This window comes from Grammomys surdaster, unplaced genomic scaffold, assembly GCF_004785775.1.
Source record: "Grammomys surdaster isolate TR1022 unplaced genomic scaffold, NIH_TR_1.0 186, whole genome shotgun sequence".
Taxonomy (NCBI): domain Eukaryota; kingdom Metazoa; phylum Chordata; class Mammalia; order Rodentia; family Muridae; genus Grammomys; species Grammomys surdaster.
Genome location: NW_021604631.1, coordinates 4,098,488 through 4,119,865, shown reverse-complemented (window position 1 = coordinate 4,119,865; position 21,378 = coordinate 4,098,488). Strand labels below are relative to the sequence as shown.

At 41.0% G+C, this 21,378-nt stretch overlaps 1 protein-coding gene across 4 annotated transcripts in view; it reads left to right on the top strand.

The window, feature by feature from the left end:
* Dgki (diacylglycerol kinase iota) overlaps positions 1–21,378 on the top strand; it is a 429,274-nt gene that overhangs the window by 300,258 nt on the left and 107,638 nt on the right. For 2 of the 4 annotated variants that reach the window (XM_028768388.1, XM_028768389.1), the window contains 2 exons: positions 9,395–9,495; positions 17,477–17,498. In XM_028768388.1, the coding sequence (XP_028624221.1) occupies positions 9,395–9,495; positions 17,477–17,498 (123 nt within the window). The remainder of the gene's footprint in view (positions 1–9,394; positions 9,496–17,476; positions 17,499–21,378) is intronic. The other 2 variants (XM_028768387.1, XM_028768386.1) reach the window with 1 other exon arrangement.

Here is a 21,378-nt window from a genome sequence, read left to right as displayed (position 1 = left end):
TTGCATATTCCAAGTCATATTCTGAGATACTAGGGAATGGCTTTATGTATCAGTTGGGGGTTGAGGGGCAACTTGGCTTCTAAGCAGCATCGTACTTAATATGTTGGACCTAGATTTTAGCTATTTCTCTCTCTCTCTCTCTCTCTCTCTCTCTCTCTCTCTCTCTCTCTGTGCATGCACACACATGCATGTATGCATGTGTGCCTGTATGTGTGTGCTGGTGTGTCACTAGAAGGTTGCAGAATGAGCTTTGTGTCTAGCATTTGCATTCATCATTTAATTCTTGAAGATAATTTTTATTAAAGAGTATAAAGGAAGTGAAGGAAAATGCCCCTTTACAGAAGTAGATTTTCAGAATTCATTACATGGGTTCAGAGTGAGGTTGTTGGCGTGTCTCCAAATTCCTTCTCTATAAAAAATAAAGTGGCTGGACAAGAGGCACGTTAAATTTAGTTCAGATCTGAACTCCTAAGACATTGTGGTAATAAAATAACCAGGAAAGGGCTTCAGACTGTAAACAGGAAAGGAAGGGTTTGTTCTGATCATCTCCATGGACAACAGATTTATTTATAGATGGATTCTCTACCAAGGAAAGAACTGTTTAGGATGTTTTGTGTTTTCTGCATTCAAGAACAAAAGAGATACGTTTCATCCTTGGCTCCAGGACTGTAATAGTACCTGAGCTAGATAACAAAAAGAACGTATCAATACCAGTTGGTTTTTGAGGGCTTGGTTATTTATTTATTTATTTATTTATTTATTTATTTATTTATTTATTTCTGTTACATTACTGATGTGGTGATGAACCACAAAGGACATTTCATTCGTGAGAGAGTTTGAGTCCAGTTAGACCAACTCAAATGAGTTTTCCTGGTCTGTCCTAACACCCTGAAACAACACCCATAAGAAATGAAAAGAGCATATGCTGTAGAAGGCATGAGGAGAAAAGGCTGGTTGGTACATCTGCACTGAACAGTCAAGACCCACGCAATTGTCAGTCTTGAGAAATAAATAAATCGGCACAAAGAAGAGAAAACATCCATTCCCAGCCAGTCAAGATACAGTAAATGTCTAGAAGTTTCTTTGATGGCTATATTACTTTTAAAGGTTATAAATATGTTTATAAAATATTTTGTGGGCCAGTGAGGTGGTCCAGTGGCTACAGGCACTCCCTGCCATGCATGTCTGATGACCTGAGTTTGCCTCTAACTTTCACATACATGCCCAGAAATGCATCATGCATATAAACACAATAATAAAAGAAATAAATTCTGAGCATACGTAGAGTATTTATGTGTACTGTTGAGGCCTTTAAGATAAATGCTTCCTATGCAGTTTTTAACTTAATCTTGTCAGTTTTATTAGTTACTTTTTGCACTGCTTTGGGCAAATGCCTCACAGGAAACAACCTATCAGAGGATGTGCTTACTCTGGTTCAGAGACGAAGGCATAGTTACTCATAGTTGTGGGTAAGGCATGGTGCCTAGAACACCTGCCAAGATGTGGCTGGAGGGGTGTGGGGCTGTTTGCTCACCTCTGGGCAGATTGAGATCAAGAAGGAGAGTCCCAGTAGTCATCCGGCTTCCTCCTTCTCCACCTTCTATTGAGACTTGGTCCTAGCCTATGGGGTGGTTCCATCCAGTTCAGGATAGATCTTACTTTCTCAGATCTGTCTGAAATCACCTTCTCAGACACACCTAGATGCTATATAACTCTTAGGTGATTCTGAACCCAGTCAGACTAACAGTGAAGATTTGTGGTCACATCTGACCATTGCTGACTTTTATTTTCCTCATCTAGAATAATGTAGCGACTATTCTCCTGACCATGTCTGTTTCCCAGAAAAGCAAGTCTAATGCAGGATTTTTCAGTGTCTCGTGCATGGTAGTCTTTGATAGTGCAGTCTTTCCTGGCTTAGTGGGCTTAGAGGATAGCTATATAAATCACTCTTGCTATAGCATAATGCTCAAGCCAGGGTACCTTTATCAGGAGAAGACATTTTAATTTCTTTAGCTCAGAGCTTTAGAGGTTAACTGTTTAAACAGCATGGCACAGGATCAGTAAGGGCTTATCTTGACTGCATTACCTCATGCAGACGGCAGTGGCAGTTGTCATGTGAGAGTGAATGAGAGGTCTCCACCAAACATGAAGGGCCAAGGAGCCTGGAGTCTGTGATCCCTTCCAAAGTCAATGCCCTTAACTGACCTCTACTTACATCATAGCCACACTACAATCCTCTGGAGGAATCACACATTGCAGTAGTTGTATTGGTTTTGGCTCTATTATTGCTTTGTGTTTTTTTGGTTATTGCCTTTATTGTTTTGATGGAGTATTTTTAGTCATAAACAAACAGACCTTAATTCTTAATCTTTTCTCTTGTTGGTCTGTTTATGAAACAAGGGTTGCAACAGAATGATGGCAATTTATTTTGCCTGATTTTCTGGGTACATTCATTCAAATAACACTGTTCAGTTCACCTGTGGACCTTGAGAAGTTGGAAAGGAACATACATGCCCGCATTTGGAAGCTTAATCCCAGCACTCATCCTGTTACATGTGAAAGGCCACACGTTTTCTTCTGTGAAATGACATTTTTTTTAAACTACTCAAATCATAGCAACCCCCCCATACTTCTCTCTAACAAAGGCAACTCAATTTGTCAGTTGTGAATATGATTTAACAGGATAATAAAATATTCTGGGACTTTAAACCTAATGGAAGCTTTTTAGACAGCAAATAAGTGTGGGATCTTTGTTTGCTAAATAGACATTGAATCCTGACTTAGGAAGTGTCTGTCTTTCTGAGCACAGGAGAGCGACCGTCATCCTGATGGCATATGACTCATATTATTCCATTATGTCTCCTTGCCTCCATCCCAGGAGCTTATTCCCATGGTTCTCCTCTCAGTCAGAACAACAAAGGAACTCTCCCTGCTCTTGCAGGCTACAGTCCTGAAAGCACCTCAAGCCAGCATTTTATATTAGAATCGTAAGACATTGTTTTAGTAACTAGGAGTCCTCTGTTCCATGGATTTGCTTCTTAAGATTAAAATGACTTTGACCTGATAAGTTGGGAGCAAAGGGACTTAATTCTGCACTTGCCTCAGTTCCAACTGTTATTATTGCTATTTTTTATTGTGCTTATTACAAAGTTTTGATTTTAATTTTCATTGGTGTATATTCATTGGTATTGGGTTACAGAAGGACATTTTCACTGTGTAGTGTACCTTGAGCGTGCAAGTATATAATGTGTTGTTCTCAACCGGATTTCATCCCAGCAATTCGCATTGGCAGAACTTTTAATACAAAGAACACACATTTTCCTCTACACTGATATCCCGCCTGTCTTCATTTGTGGTGTGTTTGCCTCATCATGGCATTTCCACAGTGCTTTGCTCTTCTATCATGGAACATGATATGGCTATGTTAGGGGGCACATAGAGACAGTATTTCCTCAAAGGTTGTCAGCTTAGCAAATAGAAGGATCAGGAGAATCCACACCCATGAGTATTTGTAGATGGTATCTGATCACAGATAGAGATTCTTCTCCATTTGTTTAATGGCTGTTAGCATGTTCAAAGCTTATCATATATTGTGGGAGATAGGCTAGCTGTAGGTTGGTGGCATTCTGGCTCCCAAAGTGCTCATGATTTAACAGTGGGAGGAAGCAAAATCCTCGTGTCCTGATTATGTTTCCATTTGAAACATAATGTGTCATAGGATGGGGATTTTAGCTACAGGGAGCTCCTCTAGGTTTGGGGTGACAGTAGTGTTTTGGTCTATTGGAGGTGTAAATATCAGAGAAGCAGGCATATTAGAAAGATGTTTAGAAGAGGAGGGGCACCAGAGAAAAAGGAGAACTTCCCCGAAGCTCGGGTGGGAAGTCAGAAGACAGATTTCAACAGAAGTCCAAGGGGAAAAGAGCTTCTGGGAGCAGAATGAACCAGTATGAAATGCTGCCAAAATGTGAGTTAGGGTGAGAAGTGAGAGTGGGATTAGCCTGTGGAAATGAAGCAGGAGGGCGAAGTAGAGATAAGACATAGCCATGAACCTGTGGAGGGGAAGCTCTAGTTTGACAGCCAGATGTTCTATAGCATCAAAAGTAAATGTAGCTCTAGCTTGGGGATGGTGTAGATATTGGGGTTTGGGGGTTTAGTATGGTACAGATGTGGTGGTTTAGTGTGGTACAGATGTGGTGGTTTAGTGTGGTACAGATGTGGTAGTTTGGGGTGGTGTCAATGTAGTGGTTTGGTGTGGTGCAGATGTGGTGGTTTGGTTTGAGTGTGGAACAGATGCTTTTTTTTATAGAACTCAGGACCACCAGCAGCCCAATGGGGGCCCCACCTACAATGGGCTGAGCCCTCTCACACCTATTACTAATTAAAAAATTGTTCCATAGACTTGCCTACAGCCCCATCTTATGGGAGTATTTTCTTAACTGAGGTTCTCTCCTCTTTCATGACTTTAGCTTGTGTTGGGTTGACATAAAACTAAGTATTACATCCCCATACAGAAACATGGGCAAGCTGTGGAGGATTCAACAGCAACATGGGTCTGGTGGTAGGATCACATGATGGCCACTGTTAATGTAAGTTTTGGATTATTCTTACCGAGTTCAAAAACTTCCTCACAATTTTAGAATCCTGAGGCATTTTTCACATCTCCAGCAGAAGATAACTGAAGATGAATGTTTTGTAATGAGTTAGCAGGTGTCAGAATTCCATTTTAAGTCTCTGCTCAGAAACCATGACTCAATTTGTTTTATTGTAGAAGCCTTCTCGGAAGTTTTTATATTTAGGTTCTATCTATCTATCTATCTATCTATCTATCTATCTATCTATCTATCTACCTATCTCTTTTCATCTCTCTATCCCACTAGAGATACAGTGATAGGCGGGGAAGCCATAACCCTGCGTGGATTTGCCTCCTGATCTACTGCTCAAACAGAACACAGAAATGGGCAGCCATGTCAGAGTGGAAAGCAGTAATGTGAAAGTGCCAACCTTTCCTGAGGCCCCATGGCCATGGTGGTCCAGGGTGACCCATAAATACTGGAAATGCGGGAAAGGTGGCACTCTAGGTGCTGGAATTGCAAGGAGGAAGTGACTCATCCCTGTTGTGATTTTATGCTAATAATTAATATTTTAATTATGGGCTCATCATGACATAAGAACAAATTGAATAACTTTTATTAAAGAATAGTTAGAGAGCCGGGCATGGTGGTACACACCTTTAGCCCCAGCACTCAGGAGGCAGAGGCAGGTGGTTCTCTAAGTTCAAGGCCAGCCTAATCAGCAAGGCGAGTTCCAGACAGCCAGGACTACAAAGAGAAATCCTATCTCAAAACAAAAAAGATTAGTTAGAAACACACTTTATTGTACCTAGATTTGGCTTAAGTAGAACCTTGTATTGACATGTCTTGAAAGAATTTAGAGGGTTTCATTTTTATTATTAAATCAAGCCTGCAGGTGGAAAGAGACACAGTTGTGATTGTAAAACAATCCTTGGCAAAGCAAACCAATCTTCTTTGTGATTCTGAATAAAAATCGATTGACTTGTATAATGAGTTTTCCAAGCGAGTGCACCTTGAAATGAACCATCTGAGAAATGTTAATGAAGACAGGAGATTCACCAGGTATAGCATGTAGAATAATTATATAACTTTAAGGTTTCTGTCTGCAACATGACTTAAGATTTATATACTTAACATCTTTGAGTAAAGTTTCTTGCAAACTTTCACTATCTATAATTGTATTCTCGGTCAACTGATTTCATAGATATATATCTCTGAATGTTGTCTCCCTTTAGTTTAATTCACGAATGCATGCGCACGTGCACACACACACACACACACACACACACACACACACACGAGAGAGAGAGGTGGGGGATCACCAGCAGCATCTATGAAGGAACAGAAAGTAGTAAGAGAATGGCAACGAATATTCAGGGAATTGTTGCAATGGATGATGGTCCCTTCCCTTCCCACCTCACCAGGCAACAGCTCTGTGGTGTATAGCTAAGAGAGGTGATTATATGGTGACTTTTGACTCTGTATAAGGTTGCAGAAGAAATTAGTGAGAAAAGGACAGGTTGCAGTCCTCATCTCTAAGAAAGGGCAATTCACAGATTTCTGGCTCTCTTGTAGGAAACTCAAGTGCCCTCTGGAAGCTAAGTTTAGAACTCTTGATACAATGCCTAAGTCAGTATGGGTTGCCTGTAGATGTTGGTATGGAGGCAGATTTTTTTATACTCAAGTTAGGAGCCTCTTCTATGCTCTACTAACTTCCTTGGCAAAATGTAATTTTAGAAAACTAATGGCCAGGCTATTCCCCAGACTCCAGGGAACAGCTTTGCTGTCCTCCACCTCAGTCAGCCAGTAATGGGACACTAATATAATGTGACACAGGGATAAAATTGAATTGCTTGGCTTTCACTTAATTTCAATGCACTTTTTTTGTCGCCTATGTTTTTAGCTGTCCAGTCCTTTGCTGTTAGCTGGCTTTGTGAAATACCAAGTTGGAGAATATTCATGAGTGTGGAATGTCATGTCATCATCTGAGAAAGACAGTGTCCCCCTAAGACCCTAATTAGAAATGGCTAGGGAGATTCCCGTATCAGTTCTAAATCTTCTAGTGTCTAGTAGTAGCAGATGCTATTGTTGGGCAGGACCTTGTTTAGGGGAGAAACAATCAGGGCAATTATCACAGTGGATTACAATTATAGACAGTGAATGTTTGCAAGAGACTCTACTCAAAGCTACTGCCTCTCTGACACTTAGAATATTCCAGGGACCTTTTCAAAGTGTATCACGTGCACTGATTGGTTCCTATGCTGTTCCTATGAGGTTGGTCCTGTTGTCACCATCTTACAGATGAGGAGACTAAATCACAGATGAGCTAGGAGGTGGAAGAACTTTGATTCAGATCCAGTCAGTCTGCTTTGGAGTCCAGCTTTTCTCAACAGTTGGACTTGTTGCCCCCTGTTTCACACCTACTGCTTAGGCAAGGGTCAAGAATGATTGGAAGGGAATTTCCATTACTTTGTCCATGGTCTGGTGCCTTAAAAATTATTAATGGGTTTCAGTTAAGCCAACAATTTTTTTAAGGTTTTTAAGTCATCCATTTACTAAGAAGCTGTACACATGATCGCTTAGCTAGAAGGCTTGACTTAAGCAAGCTCTTCTTGATGTCTGTTGTAAGTAGTTGTAAGAAGGTGGGAGCTAACAGCAATAAGAAGGTGGATGGATAAGAGAATCCAATGCTGCTCAGTGACACAGTTGTCGCTTAGCTGATTGTCCTGGATAAGAAATGAAATAGTATGCCAGTTCATTTGGGATCTACAAAACTCTCTTCACAGAATTGATTGTATAGTACGACCGTAGAGGGCTTCATGAAAATTTGGAGCTTAGTCTTTCCAGAGGCAGCATTGGGTGGGGTTGAATCAGTGGGCAAAATGTGAAGTTGGGAGATAAATGTGGGCAGACAGGGAGTAGACTCTGATGGGGCTGGGCTGGGTGTTACCCACGGAAGTGGAAGGAAGGACTGGCCAACAGTTCTCTATGTTCTGTCTAGAATTGGCAACTGCTTTTCTAACGAGGTGTCTAGTCCTGTTGCCTCTATACTACCAAAGAAAACCAGAGCTCAGTGGTGTTTGATCCACCATCTCTCTAAAGAAGGTTCACCCAGAACCCACTCCACCCCTGCCTGTCATCATAGAATGTGCAGACATGTCTTAAACATCCACAGACTTCTAAGTCCTACAAGTTAAGTGCGGGAATTAAGGCCATATGTAGTTTTCCATTATCTTTATACTTTAAAGTATGTTGTGGTCAGATTTCCCTTTCAGTCAATATGGATCTGTGCATCCATTCACAATTCCTGTCTCATGTTTTCTTGCTAGAATATGTTGCAGTTCACTTAATGAACCTCACGGAAATCATTTAGTGATACAGAAAACCTGCTCAACACCAGGGAGAGATCAGCTGACCCAGCTAAACCATGTAATGGCTTTGCTATCTTAGATGAGGACTCTTGGTATTATTTATCTGTACTCTCATGGTCTCAGCGTCTCAGAGGAGTATTATATAATAGTAAGGTCAGAATGATGAGTGGGGAACTACCTCTGCCCTATAGAGCTATATGACCTTAAAATCATATATTTTGAAACCACAGTTTTTATCTGTTGATGAAATGATGCTTGTAGGCATGTGAAACTTGAGGTCTGGCCTACTAATCTGTAGCTATTCCATCAAACTAGATCTCTTCTTATTATGACTAACATACTCATGTCAGGTTTATTCCCCCGTGCCTTTACCATAACCAGCACAATGTCAGTAGATTATCCACCCAATGGTCCGTACTTTGAGTGATGGACCATCCAGCCATCACATGGTCCCCAGGGCTTGCTCTGGATTAGCCTCTGTGTGGTTTTGTATTGGCGTCTTTTTCATACAGTGAACCTTGTGTATGTCAACCTGCTAGCCTCCTTAGAATTTGTATACTTATGTACTTACACTGAAATACTTTAACTTTCTCCCTTTCTCTTATTGGCAATGTTTGTTACCATTTATGATTAAAACAAATAAGCAGCATTCTTGTGTTTGAGAAAGTTCTTTCAACCAATGAAACTAAAGTAATTCTCATGGACCAAAAGGAATATATGGATCCACAGAGGAGGGGATAAAAGTTAAGTTTGTTTTCATTCAACTCAGGCCTAGGATCAAACCACTTGAAGATGTGACTTAAGACACATGCACAGAATCTAGGCAGGTGAATGAGATGCCGCAGTGAATTTGGTGCTTCCTAATTAACTAATTAAAGCACGTCCTGGGCCAGCCTAAATGAGTTCTTTCAGCATGACTTATGAGCTGCCTTTCAAGACATCTCACAGGCAGCTTCAGTTATACCATCCCTTCACTGTGCTTTCAAAGACTCCTCAACAGGATGAGAAATCTCAACCTTGGTTTTGTGTATTCTAGATGCCTAGTTTGTACTTTTAAAAACATTTTTTCAGCATTGACTATTATAGACATATTTACTACTATTTTGTAGCACTAACATGTTCTCATTATTTTTCATTACTTGTGTGTCTAATTTATTATACAACAAAACACATGATCTTATTTGAATTTTTGGCAAATTAATAGCAAATATTACTAGGGATGTTTCCCAGAGCCTTTTCTCCCCCCTAGTCCTTTGTTCTTACCTTAATTGCAGTTACATTAGGTTTCTAGAAAAGGACTCCTCAGATAATTTTTGTGCATTTCTGGTTTGTAAACAAACCTTTTCTTTTAACCCACAGGAGACGTGATCGTTCCTAGTCTCTCCAGGACCCCTACTCGCTTTCCAGTTCCATTCCATCACTATATCTGACCACTTGGTTCTTGTCTTGCAGTCCCCAGTCTGTCCCAGATCGCCTGAGGATCCGCGTGAACAAAATCAGTTTACAAGACTATGAAGGACTCCACTATGACAAAGAGAAACTCCGGGAAGCTTGTAAGTTACCAGTGCCCGAGAGGCACCTGGTGAGTCTCTCTGGTCTCGGTTCCTCCATATTTTGATGTGTAGTCATTGGTCCTCCTGTCCAGAAATGCAGCTGGAGAAAGGAAGAGGGACATGCTCTTGGTGACGATCAGGAGCTCCTGGTGATGATCTCTATGAACCAAAGGAAATGGGAACGGTGAAGGAGATTGCGAAGCTGGGTGTCCTGACATGTGTGCTCTTGGTTTACGCACCTCAGTAGTCTCAGCTTTATCTAAAATGAGATCTGCAGAAGGTTGACACACAAACATCGAGAAACTTGGGAACCTCCACAAATTTCTTAGTGGAGCTTGCTCTGTTAAATGGTTCCAGCATGCTCTGGATCATCAGCAGAGTTCTCAGGAAGGGCCTCCTTGTCTCTTCAGCTCCTAAACTACTGTAGGATGTCACACCAAGGACCATGATCCTGGAGTGTAGGGATGATGGGTGATTTATTGATTCTGTTATAAGGGAGTACTGTTTCTGAAGCTGTAGTTTGAGTCAACCTATAAATTATGTCGGTGTTTATCTTCCTTGTATATCCTCGAATGCACAGCTAATTGTTAATTCATGTCACCAAACAGTACTTCTTGGACATTGTTTGTATTCTGATCACTACTTTAGATCAGTTTCTACACCACAATTGATGTTTAGACATTATTGGGCAGCATATATAATAAACTGTTATTGTAGGTGCTACATGTGTTAAGGTTATGGGTTAAGATACCTCTTACTTATGTGAACCAATAGTCAGATGAAATAAAATAGGGTAAGGGAAGACCAAATACTCAAGAAAACAGACATGAGTGTCACTAGAAAGAAGGGACTTAGTAAAACCAAAGCTCCATCAAGCCCAGTATCAGTTGGTCCACTGTGGACCTGAACTGTAGAAGAGGCCAGTGGTTAAAATTAGGGAAAATGTTGCTGGGGAGGGAGGGCAGCAGAGCTTCCTGGCTTCCAAACTCTGCTTACGTAAGACTGAACTGGCACAGCCTTTATCAGATGGAAATCCTCAACCCATTGACGATCTTTCAGTTGGGTGTGGGGGCTTCTGGGATCTGCAGATGGCAGTGAGCAAGGTGTCTTTCCTGGTAGGTTGTTCACTGAGCCTCTGAGAAGTTCTGTGAGGAGACTCCTTTATTGACTCACTCATCTGCTGTTTGCCTCAGTGAGCATCTTCTTCCACAGACATCAGTACCTTAAGTTTCCCATAAGGCTCCTGCTCTGTCCCTGTCTCTCCTTTTCTTTGACAGGGAAGTATGAACCGAAGGATAGAAGTCATTTTCTGAATCTCTGCATTTCTTCATTTTGTTAAGAATCCATTATGAATTATGTTTTCTAATATAAATGAGGGTATAAGTGGCAGATTAGTTAAAAGTCCAATTTAACCCTCTGACAGATGACCACGGACATGTATGAGGAGGTATAGCTACAGCTGAACTAAATTGACTTTCTGAAACTTCTCAAAAAGAGCAGTGTTCCATGCCTCCTGTTTCACGATTCCAAACTAATAGCTTCCGATTATTAAAAACACTAATAGCTTCCAATTATTAAAAAACCAATAAAAGATAATGCATCTCAAGTCATGTTTTACAGCTTATCATCCACTCTGGAGAACTTGGCTGGGTGTAGGATACATCTGAAGATTTTGGCTGACAGGAGTTTTGAGGCTTATCTGTAACGTTCAATTATCTGTTTTATCTCCTCTGAGCCTCTATCTCTCTATTGTTGCTGGAGGTAATTGTGATTTGAGTTTTTCCAGGAAGATGACATTTCCTGGCAAGGGCTTTCTTGACTCATCCTATCTTAAATAATAAAACTTCTATCCAAGCAAACTTCTTTAAATTGGGAACAGTGACTTGGCACAAGCACAGGACAGATAAATTCAGCGGTATCTCTCGAAGCCAAGGGGATGAGTGAACTCTTAGAGGGGAACAGAAAGGAATTATATTAAAGATCTGAGTTTGAAAGGAAAATCAATTGGGAGGAAAAGCTGCTAAGTCAGCCATTCTGCTTTTAACAAATGGCGGTGATGCCTGGAAACTGGGTGCACAGGGAAGCTTAGCTTTTGAGGCTAAGGATTTACTGACCCTTGCTCTTTTTTGCCTTGCAAAAAGTCTACCACGCCACTGACTACAGATCCACAGAATGGCTGACAGAGCTCAAATTGAAGGGCAGTTCAAGTTCATATGTGATATGCACGCCAAAACACACATTATCTCAGGAGTTGATTACTAAATGAACTTCCCAAAACACACCTAGATAAAAAGGGTCCCAGAAAATGTTCCCTCATCTGCATTCCAGAAAAACAAACAAACTGAGTCCACCTGGAAGCATTCATTTATTGGTAACAGGGTCTTAGCTGAGCAGTGGTAATACTATTTAAAATAATAGCTCTTGATGATAACAGAACCGAGTGATTTATCCAGGCACCATGGACTGTTTGCCATTGCTATATAATTGTTGCCTACGCATGTGTCTGGATGGCTGTTCATATTAGATTACAACCTTGGCTGTTTGCTGGCCAATAAAGTCCTGCTGCCATCTTCAACTCAGGGCTCCCTGGTAATCCAGTGTGCCTGATTTCTGCAGGCCACAGATGTGATATCTTAGAGGGACCAGTATCTTAAAGTGGCAGACATTCTAACATTCTTAACATTTGCAAGTACACACACACACATACACACACACACACACACACACACACACACACACACAGGAGTGGGGAGGGGCAGACAGAGGGATTGGATACAGGCATGATTTTATAGGATAGGAAAGAGAAGGAGGAGATGTGGGAAGCTGTGTATATGTGTGTGTGTGTGTGTGTGTGTGTGTGTGTGTGTGTGTAATGGATATCAAATCTGAGTCCCTGGCTTTTGAGCTGAGCTGGAACACAGTATCCAGACACTGTTTATCTTATAGGGCGCTGCCAGGTGTGTGTCTGCAGCAGAGGCTGGTATTAGGATTCAGTATCAGGAAGTCATTGTCCACGTAAGTCCATGCAATGTATTACATAATAGGCTGAGTCAATCTAAGTTATCGGGCAGACTACAGAGGGACTGCAGATACAAGAATCAAAATTTTTATTTAAGGAATATTTAGAGGTATGAGTCAGGAGGCCCAAGAGGAGTTTTAGAATGAATTTTGAATTGAATTTATTAAGAAGAAGGGATGACGTTAATAGAAGAGTTAATAGAAGAACAGAACAGGGACACAGAAGGGTGTAGTTTTTGATATTTAAGGTAAGTGAGGAGAGGCGGTGGGAAAGACATTGGAGAGTAAAAGTGGGTTTTAGTGGAGTTGTCCCACGGAGTCCCATAGATCAGCTTAGAGTCCCCTCACCAGGATCTTAAGTCACATATGAGGGGATAGTAGAAGATTGTCCATTAGAAAGTCTAAGATAACCAGTTAAGTTTGTCTCTGAACCTGTAACATTCTAACTCTCCACACTCCTTGACATCAGTTCTAGCAACACATGTGCAGCTTCGTTTTATAACCTTGGTTTATATATAGTTACAGTTTTCCCACTGGCCAAGCATTACATTTTGTCTCCTGGTCAGCATGGCTCATAGCTTATCCTAGAATCATATAGGGATGAATCTGAGATTTCAGATAGTCAGATCTTCAGGAGAGGCAGAAGTGATTACCATAGCCCTGGAGGAAGAAACTCAGGGATCTCGAATTGCTGTGATAATTCACCAGAGTCTAAAATACAAACAAGTGAAGTCAGTTTGGATCCCATGAAAACAAAGGCAGGAGGGGGTGATATCTGTTGTTCTTAATAATGCACTATTAAGAAGCTTGTATATGCATCATTTCAGGGTAATGGATGCTTGTGGATGCCTATAATGTATGCCTATAATGTATCATGCATGCTTCCTCAGAATATTGGTTCAGACTAATGATATCAGGCCCACAGTCTAATTAGAGCATTTAGGCATCTGCACTAATGGAATTTTCTTGGTAAGCGAGTTAGGGGAGACTGCCAGGAATGTTTGTGTTTGAATCTCAGTTGCAACCTTGGCAAAGTAATTTAATTTTCCTGATGATCAGATCTCTCATCTCTAAAATGAGAATATAATTGAAGCCTTGTAGAGTGCGGGGGGAGGGAGGGTTAAATGTAATCTTGTATATAAAACCCCTGATGCTGAACCGGGCATATACCGTGCTGTGCAGATCTGCAAATGTGGGCGCCATGAGGTGAAGCTGCTATGTTAAAAAGCTTCACTGCCTGTCATCACATTACCTATGAGTCTGAAGGTCTGTGAACCAGGTTCAGGAGATAGTCTGACCTCAGACAAACTATACAGCCCACCACCATCCAATTCACTTTTCCCCTTGAAGAACAGCCTGGAGGTCACTGATGTATTTGGTTTCAGGATCCCTTGCATTCCCCACTAAAACCCATAGAGCGATACTTTAACTTCTATTTTCACAAGGCCTGGGCATCTCTTTCCCATATGCTTTAGATCATTAGTCAATGTGGTGTCAAATATAGTGCAAACACTATATAGATAATTAGTATAATGAGTTTGACACAGAGTGACGATAAGAAAAACATCTGTACACCTTCACATTTCAGAAGACCATTCTGGGGAGTCAAATGATGCGAGCTTTTTCCTCTTCGGGGAATCACTTAACTACTGTGGGTTAGAAAGGTTTTGATATTTGAATTCTGAGAACAGGACCCCTTGGATTTGGGGGCAGACGTATCATGACAAGACAGTGGGAGGAAAGCAGAACTGTGCTCACTCAAGTTTCTTCTATTACACCTTCCTGCACGATGCTGTGCTGGGATGATTAGATGCTTAAACCCATGAAGCATGCGAGCACCATGCTCACATGTGATTATCTGACCAGATAATTACAATTTCTCTTCCACTGCTCTGAGTTCAGTCTCCTAGATGCATCCGCTGACACCCCTCTCTGAAATTTAACATTTTGTTCCTGTACTTTTAAACTACCACTTAAATTAGGAGGCTTCCATACAACTTCATTTTGATTGACTCTCTCTGTCACCCACCTCTGTTCTTCATCCCACCTCTCCCACTCTATGGCTGTACCCTTCCATCCCCAGCACTCAGCTTCCCAAATCCACAGGGTATGTGTGCTGTTGCCCTCCCCATATCCTGTTCCTCAAAACCTCTTACCCCCTCACACACCTCTATTCTCATTTCCACACAAATGTGCGTACATAAAAAAGAGAAGTTAGCATCCTTGTATGAGAGGGGGCAGGTGGGTATTTGTTCTCTTGGGCCTGGGTTACGTTATCAATTCAGTACTTTTCAAGTCTATCAGCTCTCTTGCAAACCTTGTGAATTTTTTATTCCAGAGTGGATTGAGATTCATAAAGTTTCAGAAACAAGACAGGCAGTCTCAACTGTACACTAAGTGCCACAATATATTTCTCAGAGACCAGTGCTTTATCATTATTAACTAAACCCTTGGACTTTCTATTTCATGGTCCAGCCTAGGGCACCACATTTCCTGAATCTGGCACATCTACTCAGTGTCTTCTGTACTCTTAAAATTTCTTAGACATGCCCCCAATGAACTTGATGAGACCAGTCTGAGGTCTGATAGAATATCCTGTAATCTGGCTTTCTGTGTTGATTTTCTCATTTTGATCACAATTATGAGTGATGGAAAGACAGAAGGGAAGTACCTTTCCTGACCCATTATCTTTTCTTTTTTGGAGGAAATGTGTGTGTGTGTGTGTGTGTGTGTGTGTGTGTGTGAGAGAGAGAGAGAGAGAGAGAGAGGGAGAGAGAGAAAGAGAGAGAGAGAGAGTGTGTGTCAACCTAGACTTCATCAGGTAAGCATGCTCAGAGGTGGTATGTCTGGGTTACACAGTAATTATAATTTAATTTTCTGAAGAATTTCCATATTTTGATAATTTATGTTCCAGCTAACAATTTTTAAAGGCTGGACCATTACCTTAGGATTCATCGGATAACTACATGACATCCCTGATGATATCACCCTGGTAGCTTGATTAGCTTTGGTTGCTAAACCTTGAGACAAAATAACCAAGGAAAAATCTTAGGCTAAGAGGATTTACTTGGCTCCTGGGTTAAGAGTGCCCAGTCTGTAGTTGGCTGACCTATTCACTACCTCTGAACTTGTGCTCAGGCAGCGCACTGTGTCAGAGAGAGTGAGCTGGATCAGAGACACTTATGTTGTGGAAACCAGAAAGCCAGAGGTGAGAAGGATCCAGAGACAAAATATACTTATCAAAGACATGCCAACAAAGACTTTCTTTCAATCACATCTATTCAGGTATGAATTCATTGGATGACTAATGGGTACAGAGACAGAGCTTCATGATACACCTGCCTCCGGTAGCACCGACAATTGGGGGGGGCAAGCCTCAGGACAGTAGCCTTTGTGGTGAGGGGCTTCATATCCAAGTCACAGTATTTGATTTGGTGACATTTGCCACCGCTACTATTGTTTTCTTTAATTTTTCCCCCTTTATTGAAAATATTTTTTCTCATGTAATATACACTGTTTGCAGTCTCCCTGCACTCCTCTCAGTTCCTCTCCCCTCCCATCCAGATCTACACCCTTTCTATCTCTCATTAGAAAACAGACATGCTTCTAAGGAGTAATACTATGATGGAATACGATAAAAGAAAGATTAACACGGCAGAATCTGTCAAGACAAACAAGAAGATGGAAAAGAACCCAAGAGAAGGCACAAGAAACAGAGACCCACTCACTTGAGCACTCAGGAATCCCATAAAAAGCCATGAAACCGGATGCTGTAATATATATGCAGAGAGCCTGGTGCAGACCTGTGCAGACCTGTGCAGGCTGCCCCAGTCTCTATTCCCTGTATATTCATAGGAGCTTGTATTGTATCTATACAGCAGCCTTGGTTTTCACGGTATCCTCTATCCACTCCAGTCTGACAGTCTCTGCCTCCTCTGTCATAGGGTTTCTGAGCCCTGAGGGGAGAATGTTGGTTGGTGAGGATATCACATTTAGAGCTGAATGTTCCAAGGTTTCTCATAATCTGAGTAATGTCTGATTGCGTGTATGAGTATTTGTTCCCATCTGCTGCAGGAAGAAGCTTCTTTGATGGTGGCAGAGTAAGGCATTGATCTGTGAGGATAGTAGAATGTCATTAGTCATTTTCTTGCCCTATTTTAATTTATATCTGTCTATCTATCTATCTATCTATCTATCTATCTATCTATCTATCTATCTATCTATCTTAGAATAGTAGTATTTGCTTGTACTCTAGGTCTTTGGGCTGTCTAGTCTCAAGTTCTTGGTTGCCCATCTCATGGAGTAACCAAGCATCTCATGGAGTAAGTAAAGCATCCCATGACCTTAAGTCAAATCAGAGATGGGAGTCACTAAGTCTAAGGTACATTTAAAAGGGGAAAAGATAAATCCCTGGGGTATTCGTTGTTCTAACTTGCCATGTTTGACTTTGACTGAAATCAGTATGCAAAACTGGTAGAGCAAGTCAATCATCATACATTTATGCTTTCAACAGCTACACACCGTTGCTGGGCATTGACAGAGACTAGGCATTGACATATGAGACCAGGGCATCCCACAGTACAGTATAAGCCACTCAATATGATAGCAGCTTTGCAGGGTCAGAAGGCATATCAGAGAGGTTCTGTGTTCTTGTGTCCCAGAGCAAGTGACTGAGCAGAAGAACTACATCACTGTGGCCAAAGCAGAGTCAGTCTGTTAGCAGGTGGTACAGCACTGGGAGCTGGGAAGCAGGCTGGAGCAGAGAAGAGTTTAACTCTTCATTGGCTCACTATGCCAACAGAAAAGCCTTTCTGGCTTAGCTTTGTAGCACTGGCTTTTCATGGTGTCCTCTCTATGTGTATACATACGACTTCATGTATTTCATATCTCAATAGCATCTTGAGTTTCAACCAAGGCCATGTATTTTAACATTCTAATGAGCATAATGAACATAGTGGAGCAGCAGTGTGCATCAGCTGGCTCAAGTCCTTCAGCTGAGTCATTTTCTGGTTTTCCTTTCCCAACTTTTTCCCCCCATGTTAATTTTATAAGGTCTTCTTCAGGGCTTTTAAGATTTTTGCTTTCTGCCCTACCCTCCCATCTCAAACGTATTTATATTAAGTTCTTATTGTAAGCAAATGTTGTTTGAAAAATGGAACAAAACAAAATAGAAATATTCTTGGAATTGCCTTTTGTATTCTGCCTATTTTAAGGACTGGGTAAGATATGGAAATGCAGAGTACCTGCTTTTCTATCAAGCATCACATAAATAATGATCTTTTTCTAAAAGATACGTTTCTTTCTATCAACTGCATTATCTAAAATTTAATTTCCCCCTCATTTAGCAAGTTGACAATAGGGTTGTTCAGTAGAGATTAGCACTCATTTGATAGAGGAAGGCATTTCAATTTGAAACCTGTCAGGGAGCTAAATGGCTCTAGCTTGTCCTCCATGAGCCGTGAGCCATCCTTTCCCAAGTGTTTATTTCCTCGTTACAAATTGACATTTTCCCAGAATTCTGTGCTCGATTTCCTGTATCTGTGACTGTACATTATATTGAACTGTACATTACCATTGAAGTTTAAAATGAAATATTAGTATGCATTCTAGTAGTTTAAGTTATATTGTACCATTATTTTGAGCTAGGAGATGTCGGTACTTTTCCACACATATCATGGGGTTTGACTTTCCCATCTTCCCTGTATGTCAGGTAGGATCCTTAACCTTATCCCATATAGAAAGCAAGTAATGTGTAGAAACCATAAGGGAATTGTGAAGGAGGCCGGCATTCTGAATACTCATCTAATTACTGTGCTTTCTGTGTCTTCCATACTGTGGTTTTGATTTTGTCATATAAAATGTATTTTATAGAATAAGATTTCCATGTTAAGTGTTCCCGAAGCATTCCAAAGTCCCTTTCACATTCAACTGATGTTCTCTTAATTTACTGTCCTCTGGTTTGTTGAAAACAGCCCAACCAAGTTTTATATCTTCAGCTCCAAATAAATCACCCATTCATGCATTCAACTTACATTTATTGACTGCTTTTCATCCTTTCAGCACTATATCAAGCAATGGTGGAGTTACTAAAGGTGCTCACCATTACAGATGGGGAATAAATAATATAGCTCAGCAGAGTGTACTATAAAGGAAAGGAAAGCAGGGTGGTGACTGGGAGCTCCTTTTCTCAAGATAGTCAGCCATGAGGAGATTTTCTGAGAAGCTGGCATTTCAGCAGAGCACCTAAAACAAAGAGGGGATATAGATGCCTGAGGGAAGAGTATGCCCAGGTAGAAGAAATTAGAAGCAGAAAGGCCCAGTGGTATAAGTGTTCTTGGTATATTTAATGAACAGCAAAATCTATGTGGCTGTCACTCAGTTAGGTAGAGAGGGGTAGAATGTGAGTGTGGATTTGTAGGAAAGGGCCTGTAATAGAATGGGGGAGGGTGTGGAGTTGTCAGTATTGTTTGTAACATGGCTGACCATCAGGTTTCAAGACTGGACATAAGAGAAACACACAACGAGACTCTGACAGTGGAGGGGACACTTGTGAGGAGTAGAGCATTCCATTAATAGAGCTGAAGGGAAACACTGGAGCGGTAGGTGAGAGCTCACATGGAAAGGTTAAAACCATGAGGCAGAGAAAGAGCTAAGTGGGAATGATGTGGGCCTTTGAAACCTCAAAGCTCACCTCTAGTGACACACCTCCTTCAACAGGGTCACACCTCCTAATCCTTCCCAAACAATTCCACCAAATGGGGATTAAACATTCAAATACATGATTCTATGGGAGCCATTCTCATTCAAACAACCACACCAGATTGACAGCTATTGAATGTGAACTTAAGTGTAGATGGTTTCTCTCCAGAAGCTTCCTTCCAAGACCCTGGTGTGAAATGATTACTTTTTCATTTGTCTTGTAACTATGCAAGTTATACAATAGCCACTAGAGCTTTGTTGCCAACATATTGAATAATAAATAATGGTGCACACAATATTTATTTGTTTTGTTCTTCCTACTTTACTGGGAGCTGCTACTTATATTGGACATTTACATGACCACAGGAACAATGAAGCATTGTCTCATACAGAGTCACCTGCAGAGAAAGGATTTTTAAAAACATTTCTCTTTCTTGCCCCTTTGCCGTGCAGTTTGTAGCACATACTCTGCTTCTTTCTGATCACATCTGTACATATATAGAAATGTGCTGTTCAAGAAAGTTGGGGGTCACCATTTTTGTTTGTAGGCTGGGTTTCCTGAGATTTGCAGTCTGAGACTGAGTTTTACATACAGGAGGTTACCTGGGCTAATGGCATATTCTCAAGAGGAAGCCATAGATGCACAGGGCAAGGACTACATATTGGGCAAAATAAGAAGCTAAACTGTAATGAAATAGTGTCAGAGGACTCCCACAGTGACCTTTGGATACGAAACAGTCTATAGACTTACTTTATAGGAGGCCAGGGTCACTACATACTGAATAGGCTCCTAGAATTGGGGGGACAGGAAATCTTGAGTAAAGCCACTTCCTTCTTGGAAGGAGACTCAGACATGAGTTTTCCCTGGGATTCCAAAAGTCATGGAGCTGATTTGAGTGGGATACTTTATGTCTATAAATGCCATGCTGGCTATCAGAATATGCTTGAAATAATATATGTAACACATAACAGAATCCTTTCGTCTTTTCATCTCCTTTTATCAACTGGATAAAGTAGATATATCTAGAATTTTTGTGTATCCTAGGGTTCAACTTGAGAAGTAGTCCCCAAGATTTTCTCTGTGTTTTTAGATGTTCAAATTAGATTTATTTACTTGTGGGTAGGAGGGTAGAGTTGACATATATGTCATGCTGAGCGTATGAAGGTCAGAGAACAACTTGCAAGAATCAGTTCTTTCCTTACCTCATGGACATTCAAGGGATGGAATTCATGATTGAAGACAGGCATTTTTACCCACTCAACCATCTCCCTAGCCCACTCTCTACGTGTTTTGATCTGACTTCCTTACCACCTAGGAAGATAAGACTAGATGCTTCTTTCTTAAGAATGCAAATTAGTAGAATATAAGTGAATGCTGATCTTGGGTTCCTTTGGCATGAACTACTGCCTAAATTTCCAGCCAGAATTTCTCCTCTCACAGTAAATAAAACTTGAGTCAGAGTTTACTTCTCAACAAGATTGGACATTTCTTCTGCATGCATCAAGTTAATTGGAACTGAACAGAGCCAGGGATAGAAATGTGTGAGATCATCTGAAAATAAACTTTGTGCAGATTGACTCAGAACCACAAATTGGTGTGCCCATTACATGGCTCAAATCCCAGGGTCACAGTGTTCAGTGGAGAGAAGCATGCTTTCTTAGCATCTGATGGTTCCAGCCATTCTCCTAAAGTCCCTTAGGAACAGAATGAGAGGCCTTTGTAGGATGTCAGCTGCCCTGTCCCACAAATTAACAAGGCTTCTTCTCTCTGCTTCCAGAAAGAGACTTGAGACCATGTCGTTAATTTTCCATATGGGCCCTATCAGCTCAGAAATTCAGAACTACATGACTAAGTTTCCAGTGACTCTATTTAGTGTTGACCTTAGCTGTCCCCACACGGTATAGTTGACGAGATGATGCTGATATTTAACCAGTGTGGTTGTGACCATCATTTTATACATTTACATTTTGGATACAGTTATAAACCACTGATTTGGTGTTTTGAGCTCTTGATCCGGAGTTTCTTATTTGTATGCCTGACTTTGGCTCTGGGGCTAATTATTTCCACGTCACAGTTAACTGTTTGTTATCTCCCTTCCAAACACAATGTCAGAAATGGTTATCCCATATATATGTGTGTGTGTGTGTGTGTGTGTGTATATATAT